Source organism: Hypoxylon fragiforme, assembly GCF_022984875.1.
Source record: "Hypoxylon fragiforme strain CBS 206.31 chromosome Unknown GGS25scaffold_1, whole genome shotgun sequence".
Lineage (NCBI taxonomy): Eukaryota > Fungi > Ascomycota > Sordariomycetes > Xylariales > Hypoxylaceae > Hypoxylon > Hypoxylon fragiforme.
This window is the reverse complement of record NW_026054756.1, coordinates 3753721-3777611: the sequence shown is the minus strand read 5'-3', so window position 1 is coordinate 3777611 and position 23891 is coordinate 3753721. Positions and strand designations below refer to the sequence as shown.

Below are 23891 nucleotides of genomic sequence, written 5' to 3'. Positions count from 1 at the left end.
GAGGCATCCATACCCCCATATTTATATACTTCGACTCAAACTTAAACCATTCCCATGGTATTCGTAATTTTGGTAGAGCGGGAAGGCAGAACCCGATTGCAACAACGCACGTGCTAAGTTACCGTTGGTTTACTAGGGATAGTCATCTCCTTAGAAGTTAAATACTATAACTACCTATTTACTACCTAGAGGTACTAGCTAATACTACCACTTAAGTTAATGTTGGCCTGTCCTCGTTACCAAAACGATCATTTGTAGGCGATTCAACAAGTGTACCACTACCTACATCTCCCTTCTCAACCATAGAAGCGTCATAGGATGAAACCGGCATCCATCACCACGTTCACCCCCGTCATGCTCTTAGTCTTCGCAAAGACTAGCACTTGTTCCGCGACATCCTCGACCGTGACGAATCGCTTGAGCTTAGTATTCTGCCGATGCTTCTCCTTGGTCTCGTCCGAAAACACGTTGGCCCACTCCTATTAATTCAGAACTGTTAGAATTCATCCTTTGGAGCGTTGGGAATCTGCTAGCCCCTCGGAATAACAAAGCAACGATAACAGAAAATCTTACGGTGAGTAGTAATCCAGGAGATACGGTATTGACTCTAATCTTAGGCGCTGCCATGATCGCTAGCGCTTTCATGAGATGTATCTGTGCAGCCTTGGTAACGGAGTACGCCTATTCAATGTTGCTCATAAGCTCTAGTTCATCGCCACCAGCCTGAGTTGGGTACTTACCAGAGAGCTACCGCTAGGGATTACGCCACCTACAGAGGCAGTGCTGATGAAAGCTCCCTCAGTCTCATCGAGGTGTTTCTTAGCCGCGTGCATCAACCACAGATGGGATTTGACATTCATGTTGAAAGCTCCGTCCCATTCGTCCTCAAAGACGTTTTCGTCGATGCTAACCATACCGCGGCTACAAACCAACGAAGTCAGTACCTGTAGTTTTTCTAACAACAAGGCCGCCTCGTTCAAAGTTGGCGATGACGTGGAAGTAAAGCGCTTCGGCTTGATGCCAATGCTTGTACCAAAAGCAAAAGAGACCAACTCACAAACGGGTCCAACCACCGTTGGAAAAGATGACATCCAACCGACCAAACCTATCCACGCTTTCTTGGATAAGCCGGTTGATTTCATCCCGGCTACCCAGATCAGCCTTGATGGCGATGAAATTGTTCGCGCCGCTATCCTGCGGCAAAGGGGACAAAGCCGGGAGCTCTGCCAGGAGCTTGTTCGCTCGCTCCTCGTTGTTGGCGTAGTTCACGATGACCCGGTATCCGTCTTTGGCAAAAGCCCGAGCGGCCGCAGCGCCGAGCCCGGCACTCCCCGCTGTTATTAGTGCTACGGACATTGTGATGTTTATGTATTCTTTCCCTTTCGTAAAACCCTTTTTTTTTTTTTTCAAAAGTCGGAATCAAAATAAACAAGTATATAAATTCCGAAACTTTTCACCCCTTTCCAGTAAATATATCTTCTAAAACTGCTCTGCCCATTTGCCGGAAATAATCTAATCTAGAGCCCTTTCGCTCAAGATAGGGAGCCTATGTACATACATATCACAGTTACTCAACCGATACATACGTTTTTGAGCAATGAGGGGTTCGGGTAAGGATTAGGGGGTATGCAGTTATGGATGGATGTGCGGTACGATACTTACAACCTACCTAGGGTACCTGACGAATTATATGCTATTATAAATCAAGTGCCGGCTAGCTACCGGACTTTTCGCATCCATAGCGTGTAACTTGCTAATATCTCCCAAGGAGCCATTGGTAAGCAGCACTTATACCGCCGTGCCTCTCTGGTCAAAGTTTAAGTGGAACTGCTATTGTAGGTAGGGTAGGTACATTATGCATGATGTGATGTGCTTTGGGTTATTGAGATAGATAGATAGGTAGATAAGTATTATAATAAAATTGTAAGCTGGAATAAGGTCGCGTCTCACCAAGAAAAAAAAAATAGGGAAATGGCTCTCTCACGGCTTCTTATCCCGAGTAACACACCCCTTTCCTCCTCCCTAATTCACCTCTCCCTCCCATCCCCAAAACATCAAACCCCAACGGCCTCGCCCACACTGCAAGGCCCGTCGTGCAAGACCGAATGGGCCGGGTTGACGCCGTAGATGAACGCCTCGTCCGTTGCGTTTGGGAGGGTTACTGGGAGGGTTAGGTTAGGTTGGGTTGGGAAAGGGGAAGTTATGACAAAAGGAGGGGGAAATGAATCAAATATTATATCGATATCAAACTACCGCGTTGGTTTTTTTTGGTTTTTTTTTGGGGGGGGGGGGGGGGGGTTTCTTCAAGGAGAGCAACGGGTTTTGGGGTGAGAAGGAAGAGAGGGAAATTAAAGAGGCAAGGCTTACAATGTACGAGCCCGGTGATGAACCAGACGTATCTACTCGACAGTTAGCCAGCCAGCCAGCCAGCCAGTCAGCCCCCTTATCCATACCCAGAGAGAAATATCGCAAAAAACCGGATTCGTGGATCAGGGGAACATGGAGTTCTAGGCAGCCACGAACTAGGCATGTAGGTATGAAGATATTAAAAAAGGGGCTTATTTTTATTTCCTGTATACACAATTGTCGTTCGGTTCAAGTCATGTATAAGATACATACATTATCCACGTCTCTTATTGGAGCCACAACCCATCGACTTATTTCAGTACACACCAGTGCTCTCTCTTTATCTCTCAAGCTTCCCCACTGCTAGAAACTGGATGCACCTCCTTTTCACATCACATGGTCGGTATTACACAGTACTCGTGACTACTACTAGGTAGGTAGTTATCTCGTTTAGTAAGTTCTCTTGAATGGCGGGACAGCCTTGCATTCGTTTTCATCCAAGGTTGTGCCGATGACCTTTCTGTATCCAAGTTCGACCTTGCCGTGAGGTTCCCTTTGGAACGAAAGAGTGTGCTTCATCCACTTCTCGTCGTCTCGGTCAGGATAGTCTTCCCGAGCATGAGCACCACGAGATTCCTTTCTGTTAGCAGCCGAAGTGGCGGTTTGGACCCTGATGATATTGTTAGTTTTGCTTTCCTTCAAATACACCAACGGGAGAGGGGTTTAAGCCACTTACGCGCAAGTCAGTAAATTCCTTAACTCGAGAGTCTCGACCAGATCCGAGTTCCAGATCATGCTGCGGTCCTTAATTCCAACCTGAGAGTATGTGCCATCGATCTCCGTGACCTTTCTCACACCCTCGTCTAAACTTTCCTGTGTACGGAACACGCTCACGTCTGTTTGCATGGCCTTTTGCATAGCAAGTCTGATTTCGGCTGTGCTCTTGGGGCCATTGGAGTTGCGGACCTGGTCGAGGACTTCGATAGATCCCGCACCAGCATCGGCACTGATGGGCTTAGGCTTGGTGCCCGGGGTAAAGTTGTCTCGGATGGTGTGGGAAACTGCACGTCCAAAGACAACAAGATCTAGCAGAGAATTGGCGCCAAGTCGGTTGGCACCATGGACGGAGACGCAGGCAGCCTCACCGCAAGCGAAGAGACCAGGAACAACTTTGTCGTTACCCTTGTCATCAACCGTAAGCACCTCACCAGTGTACCTCGTAGGGATACCACCCATGTTGTAATGTACAGTGGGTAAGACTGGAATGGGCTGCTTGCGAACATCGACACCTGAAAAGATGGCAGCGGTCTCTGAGATACCGGGAAGACGCTCGGCAAGGATTTCGGCAGGCAAGTGGCTTAGCTGAAGGTAGATATGGTCCTTCTCAGGGCCAACACCTCGTCCCTCACGAATCTCCAGAGTCATGGAACGGGAAACGACGTCACGACTAGCTAAATCCTTAGCGGTAGGCGCATATCGCTCCATGAACCGCTCTCCCTCGGAGTTGAGCAGATATCCACCCTCTCCTCGCGAGCCTTCGGTAATCAGGCAACCAGCTCCGTAGATACCAGTCGGGTGAAATTGGACGAACTCAAGATCCTGGTTGGGAAGTCCGGCACGAGCAACCATAGCCATACCGTCACCGGTACAAGTGTGTGCGGATGTGCAGCTGAAGTAGGCTCGGCCGTATCCACCAGTAGCTAAAACTGTGTTGTGGGCAAGGAATCTGTGAAGAGTACCATCCTCCTGGTTGTAGGCTAAAACGCCGCGGCATTCTCCATCTTCCATAATCAAATCAAGAGCAAAGAACTCAATGAAGTAGTTAGTGCTGTGTCGAAGGGATTGACCGTAGAGGGTGTGTAGAAGGGCGTGTCCGGTTCGATCGGCGGCAGCGCAGCAGCGGTATGCCTGGCCACCTTTTCCAAACTTCTGCGACTGTCCACCGAAAGCGCGCTGGTAGCTAGCGACCAGATGTTAGCCATCATCGTACCTAATTTGAACCACCTGAACTCAACCAACATTTTACCATCTTCCGTTCTCGAGAACGGACATCCGTAGTTCTCTAACTCGATAATGGACGCGGGGGCCTCTCTCGTCATGTAGTGGATGGCATCTTGGTCACCAAGCCAATCCGATCCCTTCACAGTGTCGTACATGTGCCATCTCCAGTCATCCTCGTGCATGTTTCCTAGCGCAGCGTTGATGCCACCTTGCGCAGCGACTGTATGACTTCGGGTGGGGAAGAGCTTCGATATACAGGCCGTGTTGAATCCGGCTTCCGCAAGACCGAATGCCGCCCGCAATCCGGAACCACCCGCACCAACGACAATGGCATCGTATTCGTGATCCTACGGTTGTGTTAACCGTTGCTGATTCTAACGTGGACATTGTCTGTTGCTAAGCAAAAGCAATGGGAAGTTGTGACATACGATGACAGGGTATTTGCTGCTAAGGTGTATCGGCGCTTCTTTGGCCCGTAGTGGGTTGTTCGCGATGATCCGAGCTGTGGGCGGGAGAAACAGATTAGAATTAGACAGTCCATTCAATGCGGCACACATATAAAATATACAAATCCAATATTGGGAGCACTTACAAACTGGGCGCGTTGAAGAGAAGGTTCTGGCCTGGTTCCTTATTGCCCGTGGGAACTGTCAAAAACGAAACGATAAAGTCAGCCTCTTCTTCGTCCCAAGTTAAGCCGAAGGCCAATGCGATCAAAGGTTGGTAGGCAAGGGAGATACTTACAGTAGAGCCTATGGCTAACCTCTTCAATGCCATTGACGATGCCATTGTGAATAGAGGGATTTGTGAAGGAGGGGGAAGAACAGGGTTGAGGAAGTACTTGTCTTGTCCTGCAAGTTCGGGGAATGGCTAAGTGCAAAAAGGCAAAAGGTAAAAGGCGAAAAAAGTGATGATGCTGGGCGAGGTTCAACCGTCTGGTAACTGCTACCCGTAGTATGTACCTAACCTAGGTACGTCTGTAGGTATGTACTTTCCAGACAATTGACGCCTGCTCGGTCCAATAGCGTCAATTCTGATTACCGAGGGATAAAAAGTCGGCCGTTTACACACGATATGTACCTAACCAAGTATCATCACGTGTTAATACACCACCGGTGCAAGGATATTCCTTAATGAATGCTGCTACTATGCAGTACTAGTAGTACACATGTATGTAACTAAGTCAACTTATGATAGTAATGATACATACATGTATGTACTTATTACCTGCACACATCCATCTCAACATTCATCACACCAGTCATAACTCTTAACAATACGTAGTAGCATTACTTCCACACAACCTACCTAGGTAGGCATCTAACCTGGGTAGGCATCTAACCCAGGGAATTAGGTATCAAGTTAGTAGGTTATAGTTACATGTAGAGAGCATTCTCCTCATACCGAAAGGTCCCTTCAATAAAAGAATCATGAAGAAGCCCACTCCAGAAATTCTAGTATCCATCCCCTCATCCGGTTCGTCCCAATGAATGGACCGTGAATGCAATCAGATGCCTAATGCTCTTTGACCTGTATTTCTTTTCATGCCAATTCACCAATGCAATAAATCCGAGTTGGTATCCTTGCCCTTTACCATGACTCCTAACCTTATACGATGCCCAACTCCTAAGAATGAACTTCTATGGCGCTAAGACTTGCCGTAACATCTCGATGAAGTTTTCCTTCAAATGATGCACCTCGCTCACTTCTGGTTTCTTTGGCTCACCAGCCCGCGCCTTGAGACGGTCTTGCTTCTTTGCTCTCCTTCGTCTTTCAGCCTCGATCGGGTCCATTTCGTCTTCCTCCTCTGCCTCTGCCTCATCATCAGAACCATCGTCGTAGGCCATGTCTTCAATGTCCATGTCGTTGAGGCCAAAATCACTGGCTTGGAAACTAGCCATACTCGGCATTCCAGTCTCCATACCTGCTGACCCTTCAGCCGCCATCTTTTGTCTAGTCTTGTCGTGATGCCACTTCTTGCGAGCCTCTTGCCAGGCGATGAGCTTGTTGATCTCTTCGATTGCCTTCTCCTTGTCCACCAAGCCGCTTGCAACGCCTCCTTCGAACAGAGCGTTGATGTCCAATGCTCCACCTGTTGGCCCCTTTCTTAAGAATTCTAGAATGCCTTCTATCCAGCCCATAAGCTGCGTAAAAAGGCCATTGTCGTGCGTATGAACCTCATGAATGAATTTGTAGAAATTGTGCTGGTGGCGTTGACATAGGTCAATAAAGGCCTGCACCGTTTGATTTGGGTCTGCCGATGCATCTTGCTCTCTACACTTCTCGACCACCTACTAGAGTGTTAGTATACCCCTGAGTATCTGTTTAAGTAAGTTACATACCTGAATCATGTCGTCGATAAAAACGGCAAAGTCTGTAATGCTGTTGTACACATTGGCTGACTTATACACTCTGACAAGGGGTTCGTAAAAGATGGTGAAGAGATCGCGAAGCAGCTGCAGAGTAACGGGCTCTTCGATCAGGCTAAGCATCATTGCCTTGTCGCGCTGTCTAGTTTGCAGTTTCAGCAACTGCTTGAGATAAGAGAAGAGTTGCGCGCCTTGTTTTAACTCCTCATCAACGTTCTCTACTGCGCTGTTGAAAGCGACATAGGCGTTATATAATCTCCCGATTTGCTCGGGAGTAAGCGCCGGTGTGAGAAGTTCAGAACGTAATACGGCAACAATGATATCCACGTCATCAGACTCAGCTTCTTCTCGAATTGCGACTTTGATGTGCTCATCGGCTTCTGTGAATTGCCCGAGCTTCTCTACAAAGACGCTGTCTCCAATTTTAGAAGCCACAGCATCAATGGCCTTCTGCTGGCTTCTAATTCCGTCGTTGAGAGTTAAGGAGAAGATGCGTTGCATGAGAGATCGTGATCCGAAAGGCTGCGCTAAGAATATATCGAGCACACCAGACATGACAGCAGCAGGATTCGCAATCCGGATCACATTCTTCATTATAGTGTACGGGATCAGGGAGTGAATACGCTTGAGTTGCGCAAACAACTCGGGCGAATTGTCCTCGGCGAGGAAAAGGTGGTAAATGGTGGCGGCCACCTCGATACGAAGCCATTCGGCGAATTTCTGGTACTGAAGGCTCAGATCCTGGATAGTTTCCTTGTCTTTGATCTCCTGGAGAAGCACTGTTAATCCGTTACGCTCGACAATATCTTGACGGAACTGTTCCATGTAGACGTCCAACTCCGCGGCTCTCTTCCTCGCTATTTCATAGAACTGTCTCTGCTCTTCCATACGCTTTCGATCAACAGCTTTACGCCGGACAATGTCACCAACATCTTCATCAGTTGGCGTAAGCGGGTCGTGAGTCAAGAAATGCTGGAGAGTTTTGGTCTGCGCAATCTGAGGATTATGTAAAAGATATCGTAAATATGCCCGAAGCGATATGCGCTGACTCTCGCGCCAGAGTGTAGCGTTCTGTGAAAGTTAATATACTAGAACGCGCTTTATATTCAGGGGGAAAGGATAATAAAGGGGCTTTTAAAGAAAATTCTTACCTCAGATTTAGGACTTGGAACCGGGCTTAAAGCGCCATCCATAGATGGGCGTGGCGACTTACGGCTTGAGGCTGTGGACTGATTTCGACGATGATCACGGACTGTCAGGTTTTTCATGGACTCCGTGAGCCCATTGCCCTGGGACGGAGGAGCAAGGGTGGAGATCGATGAAATCGATGAAGTATCAGAGTCAGCACCATCGGTCATACGAGACAGTAAGCCCGATGCGGGCGTGTCCGACTTGTTCTTCCTCGGTAACGGAGGGAGGACTTTGCCTGGGAGTTCAGTCCTTAGCTGTCTATGTAATCTGGCGAAGTCTCCATATCGTCTGCCTACGTAGTGTTCAAGCTCGCCCTTTCTCTTGACGCGTAATATGAATTCCTATGAAAAGTCAGTACAAGTACCCAGATATGATATAGACAGGTTTATATTAGCGCACCGCATGCTTATGTCGTCTGATGTTCCTCTTGATGTGGGTGATGCGCACTCCAGCAACGTTAACGTCCCATCCGTTGACATAGTTTCCTTCTGGAATGGTGTTTAGCATTCCAGTATCGATCGCATCTCGGTCAACAATTTCCATCTCTGCAAATCTTATTCGCTCTTCGAACCCAGAGGCTGTGGGAACACCCGACACCATCATTAGTTCGACTAGCTTTCGACATTTTAGAGCTAGTTTGCGACGTTTCGTCTCTTCTAATCTGTCCTCGGAAGATGAGATATTCTTGCTAGCAAACGACTCGAGGAACTAGGCACCAAAAGACCGCCGGGTTAGCACAATATAGGAGGCAAAGGTTGACTACTGGGTAGAATACATACGACTTGTAGTTTGTCCTGCCAGAACTCTTTCTCTCTTGCCTTATCCAGGAAGGGGAACTCTCGCACATGGTGTACGAATATGTAACGTAAGATAGGGAGCTCGGAATCATAGGGTGACACCTCCCCGAAATCAGACCTGAAGGGTGCGCCGAAACGGCGGAGGGCGGTAGGAGAATTGAGTTCGGATATTTCCCAATTAACTTGCTCAGATACGAGCTCTCGTTTCAGGTCTAAAGGAATATAGTGGTTAGTATCATGGCATGATGAGAATGTCCACTGATGGGGTGTATACGAACAATGCTCTTGTTTCCCTGTTAGTGCCTGGCCTGGAGTGTTCGTAATAGAGCCACGCGGCGAGTCATCGTGGGCAGTATCCACAGTAGACATCTCTAGGTTAGTATCAACCAGATCTGGGTTGACTCTCTTCTTCTTTTTCTGCGACAAGCCTATCGTAGCTTAATCCGCCTATTTTCTTCTTCTTCCTGTTTCTTAGTTTTGTAGGGTATGCGCGGTGAGCTCAGCTCAAGACCGGCAGTAGAAACGGCAACGCCAACGACAATGGCGCGTAACGTGTAAGACGAGGTAGGTATGAACGGCGCAAAATGTGTAAGCGGATTTTATGGCGGGGAACCTAAAACTCAACTGGAGGGGTCTTAATGTCGTCAGCCACAACTGGTTACGTATTTCTGGCGCCAAAGAAATTGATAATTAAAGAGCAACTTGAAATAAACATGTAAATCTACTTAGGTAGGTGGTCTTACTTCGTTAAAATATAACTATCTGGGACAGAAGAATAAACAATAATAAAGGAGGGGAAAAGGGAAAAGAAAATATAAAACAAAGACACAATGGGAAATTGGGTTCGGATGAAGTGAGGCAGTGAATGCTGTAAGATGTGTGTGCTTGTTCCAATGAAGTACCTAGAGATCCTGCTACCAGTCACAGATGGTTATCTTGATTTGAGCTTGTCGTAGACTGTAGTACCGCCCTGCTCTAATCCAATTGGCGACGGCATTTACTCCCTAGCTTCGAAGCCTAACCATGACGTCGACAGGTCCTACCTACATAATGTCTACGTGCTATATACATATTACATAGTTAGTACATACTAACTAAGTACATACGCTACTAAAATCTACGCCGTAAGCGGTAACATATCATGTGCCCCCCTGTTAAGTTAGTCTAGGTACCACATATATGCATGTGCGTATTAGTACGGTATTACAGTACATACCAAAATTACACACAAACTCCACATCTTCAGCTACGCAGGGTTCTAGGCTGAAATGTGCCGTATGCTCATGCGGTTAAGACGGCAAACCCAAAGAATCAAAGATGCAGGTGCCTTATGAGTTTCAATGTTGGCCTCGATATCTAAATATATTTAACCTATCCTATCCTTTCCGAGTCCCGACTCGGCGTTAGCACTGTAGGTAATAGGTATGTATGCAGGTACGTACAGTATTATAATACATGCTATGTGAGATTTTCAAAATGATCGAGTGAAAGACCTCAAAATTACTATGTTTATGCCCAAGATACTAGGTACCAGATAGCCGTGTAGCTCTTCAATGCATATCGTAAGGATGGGTTTCATGCAACGGAAACATAAAAGTGACCTATTAATGAGACTATCTAGTGCCTCGGCGGATATTATTAGAAAGGAAGGGAGCCTGTAACCTAATGTCCAAAGCCTATGCTATACACCTGATACGCCTAATAGTGTGACATAAGGAATGGAATGCCTATCGAACATATCAATATTGTGACTTGGTCCAGATAGAAGTACTTGGGCGACTCTGCTGAGCACCCAAGGTTAGTAGTATACTGAATGTTTGCTTAACTGACTTATAGTTCGTCAAGAGCTCGAAGCACAACATCTTCAGCAGGGCCATCGCCTGCTCTCTTATGCAGCGCTTCTCTCACATCGTCCACCGTATCTGCAACACTCTGGCTTTGGTTGCTTGCAACCCAGCTCGAGTCTGGCTTTCCAAGACTGGTGCCTGTTGCTAGATTCGTGAACGTAGATATATCCTCAGATGAAGGAGCGTACTGAGCTCCGAAGAAGAGGAGCACCATGGAGAAGACCACAATGGACGTGATGATCCAAATGACCTTAAGACGTCTCCTGGTTCTCTCTTGCCAATCTAAATCCGCCCGTTCCCAATTCTCAATACGTTCTCGTACCACATCCACTCGTTTGCTGAGGGCTTCAACCTTGTCGCGGCCTGTGTGTATGCGTCCTTGCAGTTCCTGGATACGCTGCTGTTGGTCGTCGAGTTGATCGAATGAACTAGTCTGTTGCTCTAGCTCAGCTACTAGTCCTTCCGATTCTGCTTTGAAGCTCTCGTTTAACTCTTGCGACATGCCGGCGAGTTCCCTGAGAGCTCCTAGTGTGCTCTGGAGCATGCTGAGTTTTTCGAGGACGGCGTAATACGTATCATCTAGGCGTTGCGTTGTTGTGGTTGAATAAGTGCTTAGTTCCAAAAGGGATTTCCTTAGCCCCCTATTTCAACGTTAGCTACAAACTATCGTGGATTATTTCTCCCCTGATGTTTTCTGAGGAGCCTGAGGTGACGAACGCTATCCTCGAGGCCGCTTTCTCATTTTGCTCACGTAGCAGTTCTTCATGGTCCAATGAAGATACCGCTGCAGGCCTAAAATTAAATGTAGAGCCGTCGTATGTTGGGTTCGACATGGTCATGCGAAGGCCGGACTCGGAGTTTGCGTAGGGAGTTGCGCCTTCGGATCGTGGCAACTCGAGTGAGCCTCGTGGCACTTGAAGCAGTGGGCTTGTAGGCATTGAAGTATGGTCATCATTATCGCGATCCTTGCGTTGTAAATGATGTAAGTGATGATATCGGGGCAGCTTGATTGGTGATGATAACTCTGTTATCGATCGTTTAACTTGGTGACGAGGCCGGTGTGGGGAGTGAGATGCGGGTTTTAGAAGGTCGAAATCCTGATTCTTGGTCATTTTCCAGCTTGCGACGAGATACTTACTCCATATGTATCGAAGGCTTTACGGTAGGGTAGCGGTATCGGTAGCGGTAACGATTAGCCTTAGGTACATATAGATTAAAGATGCGGTATGTATGGTTACTATGGTAGAAACACTTAAAAGGAGTCAACTTTCATTGGACCGACAATATTAATCGGGGAAGCCACCCCTTAAGGTGCACCCCACCACGGCAGATTCCGTACTTTCACATGTCACTATGTAATTGATGATTGATCTACTCCAGGGCTACATATGTACATAAATAGTAACTATGTACTGTATGTACTTTATTAATATTGAATGCCCCTCTATACATATTCATCATAAAAGCATAAAAGAATAAGAGAGGGCGACGCCGCTTTGGTGATTATGCGAACAAACTATTTTCAAACTACACAATGAATATGTTGATGTCCATTATGAATTATGTCTCATTGTTTGCTGTGTATTAACTAGGTAAGTATCTACCAGGCATTTAGGCTCTGTGAATCAAATCGGTAGATCCTGTCGAGGTACTAGGTAAGTTGCCTGCTACAAATAGCCCGCGCTGTTTCTTGGTTGACGCTCAAGTCTTATCGTTTAGGCACCCTAAGCATGTACTACTCTGCCAGTATCTGTCGTTCCAAACTTGGAACTGATAGAGAAGCATCGTATAAAGAACATCGACCCTCCCTTTTATAGACCATAGGTGAGATCGGGGCGTGTTCCAATCAAGATTATGTCCACCAACTCCCCAGAACCGGCCGGTGGAGAGCCGTTGAACCTACGGTTCTCAGACTGCCTTAGCCCTTGACAATCCTAAGTCGGCTGACTTGTCGTCTCCATTTCTCTTTCGTATGTAGGCAGGTAGGCAGGCAGGTAGGTATTCGCAGACAAAGAGGTAAATGGTACTTTCATGAACGTTCGCTCATGACTCATGACTTGAGAAGCTTGTTGCGCTTCTCTTTCCTCTTCAAGCGCTCAACTCGTTTCTTGTGCATCTTCTCTGCCATCTTCTCGTATCTTTCCTTCTCTTCCTTTGCTGCGCGCTTTTCCTTAATGGCTTGTACTCGTTGCTGAGCCCTAGATGTTAGCCGTGTTCATATTCGGCGAGATGTGCTCTTGTTCAGACGAGGATGGGTATACCTTTCTTTCGGTCTCCTTCTCGTCCTTCATTTCCTTCTCCCTAGCTTTTACTGCGACTGTCGCCATGCGTGTCTTTGCTCGTTGCTCATATGAGGTTAAACCAGATCCTGGCCGAAAGGCTTTCCGTGGTGGATGCCATTGTTTGCCTAGAGATGATATGCATAAGTAGGAGGTTAAAATAAAGAACGATGATGTCCTCACCATTCTTGCGCATGCCTTGAGGCTCTTGCACCTTTTCGGCGGCAACGGTGCTACTACTTGACATGGTGATGACTTAAGTAAATCGAGTCTGAGTGATCTGAGTGATCTGAGTGGAAGGAATGTTGTTATCGCAATGACGTTTGTGAAATGGGTGGTTCTGTCTTTGATGCTGGTATGGTTGAGCCGTGCTTCACAACCTTTTTGCCAAGGGTCATCTCAGTTAATCTTTTGAGATAAAAAAAACTTAAGATAGCATAGCCCCACAATATGGATCTAAACATAAAAATGGGACTAATCTGGATCAAAGATTTTCCAAGCGCTTAGTTGATGCACCTAAGCATCCATGGATCGCTCCCTATACCTGAATAGGTAGTGGGGGTCTTACATGAGCTAGAGGTAGCCTTGAAAAGAAGATAATTGGCTCAATTGAAACAAAGCGAACAGGTTTCAGGCTACGTCGAGTCGGGTAATTTTAATGATAGTTTTTCATCCCGTTCCTGGTGCGAAGGCACAGCATTAAAGAGGATGCTGTTGTGCCTTTCGTGCCTGCCAAGCATTCACCTTAAGGGAGTCAGTCACTTTTAAGTTGCTTCAATGTTGGGATGTACATAATACCACTACATACACTACATGTACATAGTCCATCGCAACCTCAATACATACATGTAGGAAATATATCCATCCCTAAGACAAGGCTGTCATCGCCAAGCTACGAAGTTCCTAGACAGATGACATACATATGTACCAAGGTTATTAGTAGGTAGTTTGATCAACTTTGATGATACATACGTGCATCGTTACAGATATGTACCTCAAGGCTATGGACGATTTCAACTAAAAGAGTGTAAATCTGTGTAATACCTAGGGTAGGTATCTATGTACATAGCATTTTAGTGTATCTAGTCCCTCGGGGTTCAATCTCACGATACAAGGATCTCTCCGCAAAGGATTCAAGTACCTTTTAGAAAGTGGATCCCTTTGTCCAAGTCTGTCATCATTTGCGATTCCGGCCCAGGTGGAATGACCTTCTAGATCGGAGCGTTTGACCTTGTCTCCATCTTAAACCCTGTAAAAACCCACTTAGTTAGATTACCCAAGCAAATTGTATGGCGATCATATCTTAAAATATGAATTATGAATGGTTATATACACTGTATTACGTACATCAAACCTTTTGAATTAATTCTTTTATCTTAAATACGTTCTTCAAATATATAGCTATATAAGTGCAACCGGTATCAATTGAAAGCGCATTGAATTACGAATCGATTGATACCGGTCTCCAATTGGTGAGATATCTGGTCGTAAAGTTATTCAAGTAAATAAGCTAGCTGGGAGGGCGGGCGCACGTGATCACCCTTGAAGCCACCCTAAGAGCCTGCACACGATCGCCTAAGGGTGTCACATGATAAGTTGTCTCATGATAAGATGTCACATGATCAATTGTCACATAATATCTCACGATATATATATCTAAATAACTTTGCAACCAAGTATCGCATTCATATTTGACTTATATCATTTAATTAATAATTAAATTCTCTTTTAATTGATACCGGTTGCATTATTATAGCTATATGTTTTAAACGTTTAGGTTAGATATTAAATAATTAAGACGTTAAGCGATTGTATGTTGGCCTTAAGGGTGATCACGTGCCATCCAAATAACCGGCTTATTAATCTAAATATCAATTCGAAACCGGCGTTTTACGGCCCGAGAAGGCTCTAGATTTAAGGTTTTAGGGCCCGATAGCAATAATAGGTACAGTACTACGCCGTATATGTAATTACCTAGGATACTCATACTTTAAGATATGATCAGCACACAATTTGTATGGGTAATCTAACTAAGTGGGTGTTTACAGGGCTTAAGCAGGGTTTAAGGTGGAGACAAGGTCAAACGCTCCGATCTAGAAGGTCATTCCACCTGGGCCGTGCGATTCGTCACTTGACCCTAAGACCCAGGGATCTAATGGGGCCTATGGAGCCCATGGAGCAAGGTCTCATCCCGGTTGTACAGTGCTCCGTGCCCGTATTCAGAATTTAACAACGTGGAGAACCAAGCTAACCTTAGCTGGCTAGGAGCGATGAGCATAGCCGCAATTAACACCGATGTAACAGCTGAACTACCTATTGTAGTAGCGTAGAGTATGTTTTTTTTGTTTTGTTTTCTTTACTCCTAGGTGGTGCGGCTGGTGCCTATGTAAGAAGGTTGCCTCACGGCTTTAATTAAGAGGAGTAGTACATACATTAAAGTTAGATATCGTGGATTCATGGGAAGGTGTATCATCAGCGGCTAGTATGTAATAGCATTTCAACTTAGAACATCCCAACCCTTGAAAGTACAATACCTACAGCACCATGCATGTACATGTACATAGTAGTAGTACCCGCAACAAATGACAAGATTAACTAACCACTTTTCTTTATCCGGCAGAATACCCACAGACTCATGCAGAGTTATCTACTTAAACATCTGGTTGCATTGCCCTTAGTAGGTAGTTAGCCACGCACTACATACCTACATATTGACCTACATAGAAGCGAATCCGGTAGCCGCCTCCGAGTTTGCAACTTTCCAGGCATGCAAATCGTGCCGATGACTACCTACCAAGACAAGCTGTTGGCTTGCTTTAAGCTAACCGGCCAAGGTGGGATGTAATTCTTCAAATGTATTGTACCTATTGTACCTACCCAGGTTTATATATCTATCCCACAAAGATCATCGATATATACCATAGCACGTATTACATACTAACCTACATATGTATAGGTAGGTATGTAGCACCATCTTGATAGCCGTGGACAACACTGCCAGATTTGTGGGGCTCGTAACAATAACAAGAAAATCCAGGTAATTAATACGTGGGCGCATGTAGTTACTGTACGTATGTATTGTACAATGTTGGATTGATTGTCCTAATTCTGAAGCGTCTCCAGCCGCAATTGCAACCAAGCAACCCAAGCCTTCCCAAGGGGATGCCTATGTTGCGCAATATCCAAAAAGAGATGGCCCAATGCAGGGGAATCCTCGAGAGAACACAGAGCACACTCCCTAAACAGGAAAGCGGTCATGAACTATGTACGCGAGCTGTATGATTTGTAGGCAATACTAGGCATGATTTGTACGTAGCATACAGTACCTACATGCAAGTAGTTTAGTACTGTACACGTACTAAGGTTACATATGTAGGTAGGTAATAGTCTGTAGACGCATAAGTTCCAAGGTCTCTGGCAAAGGTGCCCATTTGCCACTTGAGTGTCTGCTGAAGATAAGTACAACAATACATATACCCAGTATTGACCCCTGGGATAAGTTTCTTAACCTGCATTATACCCAGATACGTATCGTACTACTCCATGCCGCCTTAAGCTAGACACTGAAGCTTGAATCACTAATTTGCTATGAATCGTTAAATTGGATAAACGCATTATTATTAAACGTGGCCTGTAGTAGAGCAACGCAGTATAGCTTGATATGAATCTAAGTACGATATTACCTAGTAGATCTTGATTGTCATCAGACTGCAACCTTATCCCTAGAAAGGATCGCCAACCCGCTAAAGACTCATTATCAGGCTCTTCTACTATGTATCCTGTGGTTTCATTCATATTCCTCACCATCATCGCCGAAGTCAAAACCCTCGTATACTTGGAAGGAGTTTAGGAGGCATGGGATATATAGTTTCCCAAAATCAAATGAGGATGTGCCAAGTGACTCCCAAAGAGCTTCATGTGAAGCTCTAGAAATAGAAAATCGATCCTATGTAGTCACAGGAATCGAATCCAGATCTGCGGCTCCGCATACGAGATACTATGTATACCTACCTAGCTAGTGTTGTGAGTTGAGAAGTGCCCTTGACACTGTTGACAGTCGACCTATGACTGGGCCGCAGCAAAGGACCATGTTAAATGAAGCAGTCACTGATATCTCGACCTTTGCTTTGTTACTCTGGAAGTCTAGCTACCCAGTAATTATATCATAGTGCAAAGCTCTGGTTCGTTTCTTGATCAATAGGATATACTGGAATTGGAAACTGTTGACAAAGGACTGGCAAGTAGACTGGATGAAATGGAGATCGTATTTTGTTATACCTAGGGCAAAGTTACAGTCATTTCAAGTTATTTATTTATATGGAGGATCAACTTAATTGTCAACTGACGGTAGCCCAAGAGGAAGCTGCATGGATTGTTGTCGGAATCAATAATAATAAAATATTAATAAAATAATAAATAGGAAGAACATTGATTGATGAAACGACTCATCCTGAGTCATCCATACATATATGCTTGTATGTGGGTACTACTACTTACATACATAATCATACACCATCTCATACATATAATACATCTTTTATGAAGGTAATTTGTTTCGAGTTATTCATAGTAATCATTGATATCATTATCAATATGATGCATATAAACGTGTTGGCATATTCCGCTGTGCGCCACATCACAAAGGAAAAAATATGGAAACTGCCTCGCAGTCCCTCGTTTCTTAAAAGTTGAACGAACTTCTTTTCAGGGGTTGTTTTTGTTTCTGTCCATTCTAAGGATTCTGATTGAACGATGGATGAATGGGGACTACGGAGAATATACCTAGTTGCTACATGCTAAGCTAGTCCTACATATCGAGGATACTACCATAGGACTAGGTAGGTGGTATTTCCAAGGTTCGTTCTACAACCTGCGCATCGCAATAATTCGCGTTGGTCGGTATGGGCTTGTACATATGGCTACATATGGCTACATATGGCCTCCATAATCATAGATGGAACCTTTGATGGCGACAACGAACCGAATTAGTGTAATGATGCAGCCAGCAATGTCCACGAGACCCAATGAGCCTTTGGTATGGTAAGTAGGCAGCCTTGAACCTGTCCAGCCTCCCCCACGGCCTGTTTCTTCGTCATACCTTGCACGAGCCTCAATAAAATCGAGGAGCAGGCGCAGATACCTAGTATTTGTGATCATGAGGTCATGGGCCACTCTGGGGATGATATTTTCAGAGTCTTCAAGACTTGAAAAGTGCTGGGTTAGTATGGATGCGGTATAGACGAAATACATGCCTACACGATACCTACACGATACCTACACTAGTAAGTACCTAGTAGTTACATACATACACTAATTATTATGCCCCTGCGAGATTATCTCGGCGACAGTTGGTGAAGTAAAATGGATCTCGTACCTGCCTAGGCCCCTGGGTCCTAGACTCCTAGGTACACTGTAGTTCCACGTAGGCGCAATCTTCTGCAGGGTCCCTAAGGAGAAGGCATCCCCTCGGTGTAACTGCAGATCATGTACACAATGTACACTCTATAACTAATGTTAGGCATATACATACCTAACTACTACATAGTATCCATATGAATGTTCTATTTAATAATTAGGTAGCCTTTGAGTGAACATTATACTCCAGCTGTCTTTTTGATTCAATATTTTCAATCTTATTTTCTTCTTTCATCTGTCGTTTAGTTAATAGTCGGCGAAGTCAATGAGGCTTCTTTGCTGACTCGGAGAGGTATGTAGATACAACACTACTTGAAGTACCTTTAATATAACACCGCACTTGCCTAACAGTTTAGTTACAACACTAGGTATGTACATACATAATCTCAAATTCAATTTGATCATTTTGATGTTGCCAACTTTTAACGCATTTGAATAATTTTCCTGCTTACTTGCCTTTCATTACACTTACATACTTCATACATGAATGAGCCATGAAATAATTACATCCATACCTGTAATCACTGTTCCCTCCAATTATTGCCATTATTACAGACATACTATACCTACTTCAATGTTAGCTGAATCCTTTCGCAGGCCACCCATCTTATTGAATGTTCTATCAATTAACTAATAAGTGTTACAACTTACAAACATTGAATGTACAACAAATGATGGTACCTGCTTACCATACTACTAGGTAATGTACAACATTGAACAACAACAACAATAACAAAATTGATGAAAGGTGCACACATCAAACTTTGTACGTACTAAAGTACCTACCTTGATCCACCCCCCGCCGCTCGCCCCTGCAAGCCCGAGATCCTTTATTACCTAGTACTAGTACCTAGTACTTCCCATGTTGTTACGTACTGTATTTTATGTACAGTACAGCGTTTAAGACACCCATCTTGGCCGCACGGTCCAGTACTGGACCAGCAGAGCACGACCCAATAGCCTAACAGTGGGCTTTTTTGACTTCCACATTCTGTCTTCCTCACAATCGCTTCCAACTTGTCGTAATCTCCTCAATTCTTCTTCTCACTCTTTCACCTAAACCCTCAACTGCCAACACAACAACTGGGTCAATTCCAGAGACAAATCTTGAATTTTCTACGATTTGCTCTGGTCTTGGCCGTCCGCTCCTTTGAAATTAATTCTTTTTCCCATTTCACTATCCTGCATCCGTCTTATTTTGGTCTTGCAGGTAATTTGTCGGAAGGAAACAGAACGACAGTAATCCGCGAGCAACATTGAACACTTGATTCCACACCCTCCACTATTAGCGAAAACCTTCCAAACCCAGATCAGCGACGAGCCACGACTTTGTCATACTAGGTACAGGGCAGCAAACCAGCCCGATAAACCAGCGACTTGGAAAACGGGGAGGTTTCGACCAGAACTGGCGATATTGGCTTATCAGGTGTCTCTTAGGATACCGGTTTCTTTACATTGTCAATTTGTCATGTTCATCTAGCCTCTCCAACCTCGACTTCTTCTATCCGCCATTACACCATCTAAATACTCTATGATATTATTCCGTTCCTAGCTCTTTTATTATTGCCGCGCGGGAGCGGCCTGAAGGAAGATGGCAACCGCCTTCGCTACTGGTCGCTCGGCCGCGACAACCACGTTGGGTGAAGGAGTGAACGATATCTCGGCACGCCGGCTTAGTGTACCAGCGCTTCGAAGCGGCAGCATGACTCAATCAGGCTGCTCCAGTATTCAATCCACTCCGCGCATCAGTTTACCACCGCCGAATCCGCCGTTCGTGTTTCCCGCTCGCCCTTCTACATCTTCGTCTTCCTCGCCGTATTCGAAGGGGCGACGACCTCTTTCAGCTGTAGAATTTCCAGGCCGCACGCTACAACTTACCGATGACTTGTCACTTGCCCCACCAGAATTCAGCTTCAACCCGGGCGCCAGCCTGAGCCCAGACGCCGCAACCCGATCTCGACGACCTTCGGCCCTACCAGATTTCTCGTTCAACCCTGGCGCGAATCCTGGCGCAACGCTTGGGCCTGACGAATCTTTACTTAGCCCACCGCTTTCTCCACCATCTCCGATGATGACTCCAAGTCGCACTGGGCACCGTCGAGGCGGGAGTGAGTTTGTAGGCGGTAAACTGAAGGCAGGAGGGTCAATCACCGTGATGAGCACCAGTCCTACGAGGTCCGAAAGTGGTTTTGATTCACCTAAGCCCTCACCTAAGTTATCGCCGGCAGACGCACATCCAAGAAGGGGGCATGCGCATCGTCGCTCTGGTGCGATATCCAGCCACGATCTGACCTTGATACTCAAACCAAATACCTCGCCTGCGCTAAGAGGCAATAGCGCACCCCCCACACCAGCTGATTTTGATGACAAACATCGCAGCCTTCCCGAACCCAGTATTGAAGCTTCTAAAAACGAGCCGGACCCCAAGGAAGCAAAAGAAGAGGAGGAGGAGGTTCAAGAGACACATAGCCAATCCACCCCAACACCCAGCCCATCTCCGAAAACAGCCGCGCGGGGACGTGTCGGGTTTTCCGATACACTCGAATTCATTCCTCGGCCGCTTTCCTTGGTTTCTACTGATACGTCAAGTACAATGACGGTTCGCCCTAACCACAGAGTCTCAGGGAGTATGTCATCTATTGTCTCGACAAACCTAGCAATCGGAGATCGCGAGCAAGCTATTCGAATGGGCTCACCTAGTTCGCGCACGATGAATGATTCGCGCCCTAGTACCGCAGGTGCGGTACTGGAAAGGACCCCAAGCCTCCACGTGCTCAATGGAGACCCCTTATCACCACGACGACGCAATTCGATTCCCTTACTGGCCAATCTTCCCCAAGGCATTTCGGGGTCTTCCGCAAACTCGAGTCCCACAAAGACCCCTAGAAGGTGGTCATTTTTCGGTCTCGAACCTTTTGCAGGTACTAATTCGCCTACCAAAGCCCGACTGCTTGGCTCAAGTTTATCAGAATTTACGGAAAGGGACTCAAGTCTAGCAAAGCTAACTGGTAAGACTGGACGCAAGCATGTTTCTGATGACACTATATCCCGTACAGACAGCAAAAAGGCGTCGGGAAGAAAAAAGAAGCAAAAGAAAGTTAAATCATGGGCTGGTTCTATTTTGACCAGAAAATCCAAATCACGATCTCACAAATCGAAGTCGATACGTCGCCGTTCACAAACTCCACCACTACACATGACACATGGGATTGAGGGTATAGAGGATGGTCTATTACAGACCTCTATAGCACTCCCACCACCTACAGTCTTGGTAACCGAACCAGCTCCGACTGAATCCGATACGGTCACTACCCATCTAAGCCAAGCATATGATGAAGATCCGTCTTATCCTATGATTGATCTTGATGCAGCTCTAGGCCCTTTCAATACACCTTCCAGTCGTGATATGCAATGGGAAGAAGCACAGAAAGCTGGTGCGGCGCCAAAACGGCAGCTTCACAGCGCTGCTGGTTTGAGAGGCTTTAGTGGCCCAGGAATGCATTATCATCGTCGCACCGAGAGTGCTCCTGAAATGGCTCCTTTCGAGAATGCGCGGTTCGGTATACACCGATTTGGTAGCTCTTCTACTATGGCTGATGTATTCGAAGAGGATGAAGAAGACGAGGAGGATTTGAGCACAAATACTCCATCGGAAACATCTAGCTCTGAAGCCCAAGACGATTCTTTTAATGAATCAGACTCAGCGTCAATTATTGACGACGATGCCGCGTCGACACCCACCCAAGAACACGAACCCGGCAAAGACGGTCAACAGACCTTCCCCTCGGTTAAACGTAAAGGCAGTGGTTCAAGTTTGGAGATGCAACGGCCAGGTTCTAAAATGAAAACCGAGAATTCCGCTAGTGGTCTTCACGAAGAGGTCATCGCGGAAGAGCCAAATTTCGTTATTTCTGGACGTGAATATAATTTCCCGGTTTCCTCGGACGCCTCTGATTCCAACACACCATCTCCCCGGAGGATGTACAGCGATGACGTTGACCCACTGGAGATGAATGCTGCTACACCAGCCCCCTCCACCGTGCCAACGACCCCATATTCCATGAGCTATTCACCGTCATTCCCGTCGCCTCGCTCATTGATGTCATATGACGCACATAGGATTTCAACTACCCCATCCATAGCTGATGAGAACAGTTACCATTCACTATTGATGGGGGAGCCTGGCCCTGAATTAGTACGAATATCAGTGGAGGTCCCATCTTTGACGAGCAGCAACTCGACCATGACCCGAGACAGCACATTTATGCCTGGCGTTCAGCCTAGAAATATGCCCTTCCATGACCAACGACCGGCTTCGTTTACTTCCACGCCCTTTGGCCGTAGAAGATCGAGCTTGATTAGCCTCAGTCGTCTAATTAGCAGCGCGCACGCAGAGCGAAGCAAGTTGAGCATGGAGGTCTCTCTTGATTCCGAACCGGAGAAAAAGTCTAAGGTCAGCAAATCCAAGCGCCTCAGCCGGATGATGCAGTTTTGGAAACCAAAGGGATCTACCGAATCCTGACGGTTACTATAATATTTCCCTCTAGTTAGATCTTATCGATCGCTACGATTCACACTTAGGCCGGGCGGTACCAGTGGATAGAGGAAGGCCAAAATAGCTTGCCTTCCGCTTCGACCAACTGCTGACGTATCCGACGAAGTTTATGTATTCTTACGCATTTCTCTCCTTGCCTCCTCGAAACAAAGTCCCACCTAAAGGGGACGACCTTTTTATGGTCCTTTTTCGCCAACCTTACTCACGACTTGATTTGCACAGCATGCGTTTGCATTGTGCATACAAGAACCCAAACTACTCTGGGTTATATTCTCACTATCGTTGATTGGATTTTTTTCTTTCTTTTTTACGATCGCATGACGGCACCTCTAGCCATTTCATGACCAACGGCTCTTTTCTTTTTAAAGATTCTACCTATTCTATTTCCGTTGCTTTAGGGGGCGAAGAAACTGAATGGCCATTTAGGCTAGCAAAAAAAAAAATTAACACACAAGTGTCATCGTCAGAGGAAGGAGGGCTGATGATTGATTTCTCTGGACATAGCATGAGGAGGGGATGATGATACGGATGGAAGGGGAAAGGGGGCTGGGGGGAAGGTATCTGAGGGAGATGTCTGATACAGCTTGACCTTCAAGTTGGTAACAATGTTACATGACCGGCAAGGCAGTAACTTGCTCATTCCGAGCTATCTAAGCATCCCGGTTTATACACAAGTAATAGTGAACATGAAGTTACTACGCACCAAAAAATATATCAAGCATTGCCACTTTACAGCTCGGTTGATATTTTGAAGTTGAATTTTGATATGATATTTTACTGTCGTTGTTACTTGTTACTGTAGTATTATCTAGGAAAGGAGCCAGGGGACAATAGGTCAAATGTCGTGATATGATAGGTTAGGTCACAATAGTTATAGCTTTGTACGGAGGTACAGTAGTTACAATGTTACATGGATCTGATGCTATTAGATGTATGTATCTTGAAGTAATGGTTTCGCTTAATTGCATCCTTGTATAATAGCCTGAAGCCTCGGCATCTTCCGTAGCCCAATAACGCCTCGAATGGAACCCCTGTTATTTACCAAGGTATCTTGTTATTTACATACGGCGTACATGTACATATGTCATTCG

General features: G+C 45.8%; 5 protein-coding genes across 5 annotated transcripts; 1 reads left to right on the top strand and 4 right to left on the bottom strand.

Moving 5' to 3' along the window:
* Positions 1-56: 56 nt before the first annotated feature.
* GGS25DRAFT_472343 (NAD(P)-binding protein) lies at positions 57-1680 on the bottom strand. The gene is made up of 4 exons (XM_049259429.1): positions 1058-1680; positions 741-921; positions 574-681; positions 57-479 (listed from the first exon to the last, which is right to left on the bottom strand). Exons 1-4 carry the CDS (start codon positions 1354-1356, stop codon positions 312-314), a joined length of 756 nt encoding a protein of 251 aa, XP_049121919.1. The 5' UTR covers positions 1357-1680; the 3' UTR covers positions 57-311.
* A 1116-nt stretch (positions 1681-2796) lies between these two features.
* GGS25DRAFT_512591 (uncharacterized protein) lies at positions 2797-9073 on the bottom strand (the record flags this gene model as incomplete). Its single annotated transcript, XM_049262795.1, has 12 exons — positions 2797-3016; positions 3083-4306; positions 4366-4694; positions 4776-4810; positions 5092-5314; positions 5904-5954; positions 6003-6638; positions 6690-7787; positions 7868-8248; positions 8307-8615; positions 8687-8916; positions 8983-9073. 12 exons carry the CDS (start codon positions 9071-9073, stop codon positions 2797-2799), a joined length of 4827 nt encoding a protein of 1608 aa, XP_049121918.1.
* A 1461-nt stretch (positions 9074-10534) lies between these two features.
* GGS25DRAFT_517429 (uncharacterized protein) lies at positions 10535-11663 on the bottom strand (the record flags this gene model as incomplete). Its single annotated transcript, XM_049263392.1, has 2 exons — positions 10535-11192; positions 11269-11663. The coding sequence occupies 2 exons, from the start codon at positions 11661-11663 to the stop codon at positions 10535-10537; spliced, it is 1053 nt and encodes a 350-aa protein (XP_049121917.1).
* Positions 11664-12034: 371 nt separating this feature from the next.
* Positions 12035-13552, bottom strand: GGS25DRAFT_472333 (uncharacterized protein). The gene is made up of 3 exons (XM_049259428.1): positions 13014-13552; positions 12813-12958; positions 12035-12742 (listed from the first exon to the last, which is right to left on the bottom strand). Exons 1-3 carry the CDS (start codon positions 13075-13077, stop codon positions 12602-12604), a joined length of 351 nt encoding a protein of 116 aa, XP_049121916.1. The 5' UTR covers positions 13078-13552; the 3' UTR covers positions 12035-12601.
* Positions 13553-19243: 5691 nt separating this feature from the next.
* GGS25DRAFT_56687 (uncharacterized protein) lies at positions 19244-22954 on the top strand. The gene has a single exon (XM_049265865.1). The coding sequence runs from the start codon at positions 19837-19839 to the stop codon at positions 22765-22767; it is 2931 nt and encodes a 976-aa protein (XP_049121915.1). The 5' UTR covers positions 19244-19836; the 3' UTR covers positions 22768-22954.
* Positions 22955-23891: the final 937 nt, after the last annotated feature.

What these genes read in the sequence shown, in the direction of transcription:
- GGS25DRAFT_472343 (XM_049259429.1), bottom strand. Translation starts at nt 1,356, where the DNA reads ATGTCCGTAGCACTAATAACAGCGGGGAGTGCCGGGCTCGGCGCTGCG. An exon ending in TCCCTAGCGGTAGCTCTCTG is followed by an intron (nt 682 to 740) that starts GTAAGTACCCAA and finishes AACATTGAATAG; the next exon opens with GCGTACTCCGTTACCAAGGC. An exon ending in CTCCTGGATTACTACTCACC is followed by an intron (nt 480 to 573) that starts GTAAGATTTTCT and finishes CTGAATTAATAG; the next exon opens with GAGTGGGCCAACGTGTTTTC.
- GGS25DRAFT_472333 (XM_049259428.1), bottom strand. Translation starts at nt 13,077, where the DNA reads ATGTCAAGTAGTAGCACCGTTGCCGCCGAAAAGGTGCAAGAGCCTCAA. An exon ending in TCAAGGCATGCGCAAGAATG is followed by an intron (nt 12,959 to 13,013) that starts GTGAGGACATCA and finishes TATCATCTCTAG; the next exon opens with GCAAACAATGGCATCCACCA. An exon ending in AGAAGGAGACCGAAAGAAAG is followed by an intron (nt 12,743 to 12,812) that starts GTATACCCATCC and finishes TCTAGGGCTCAG; the next exon opens with CAACGAGTACAAGCCATTAA.
- GGS25DRAFT_56687 (XM_049265865.1), top strand. Translation starts at nt 19,837, where the DNA reads ATGGCAACCGCCTTCGCTACTGGTCGCTCGGCCGCGACAACCACGTTG.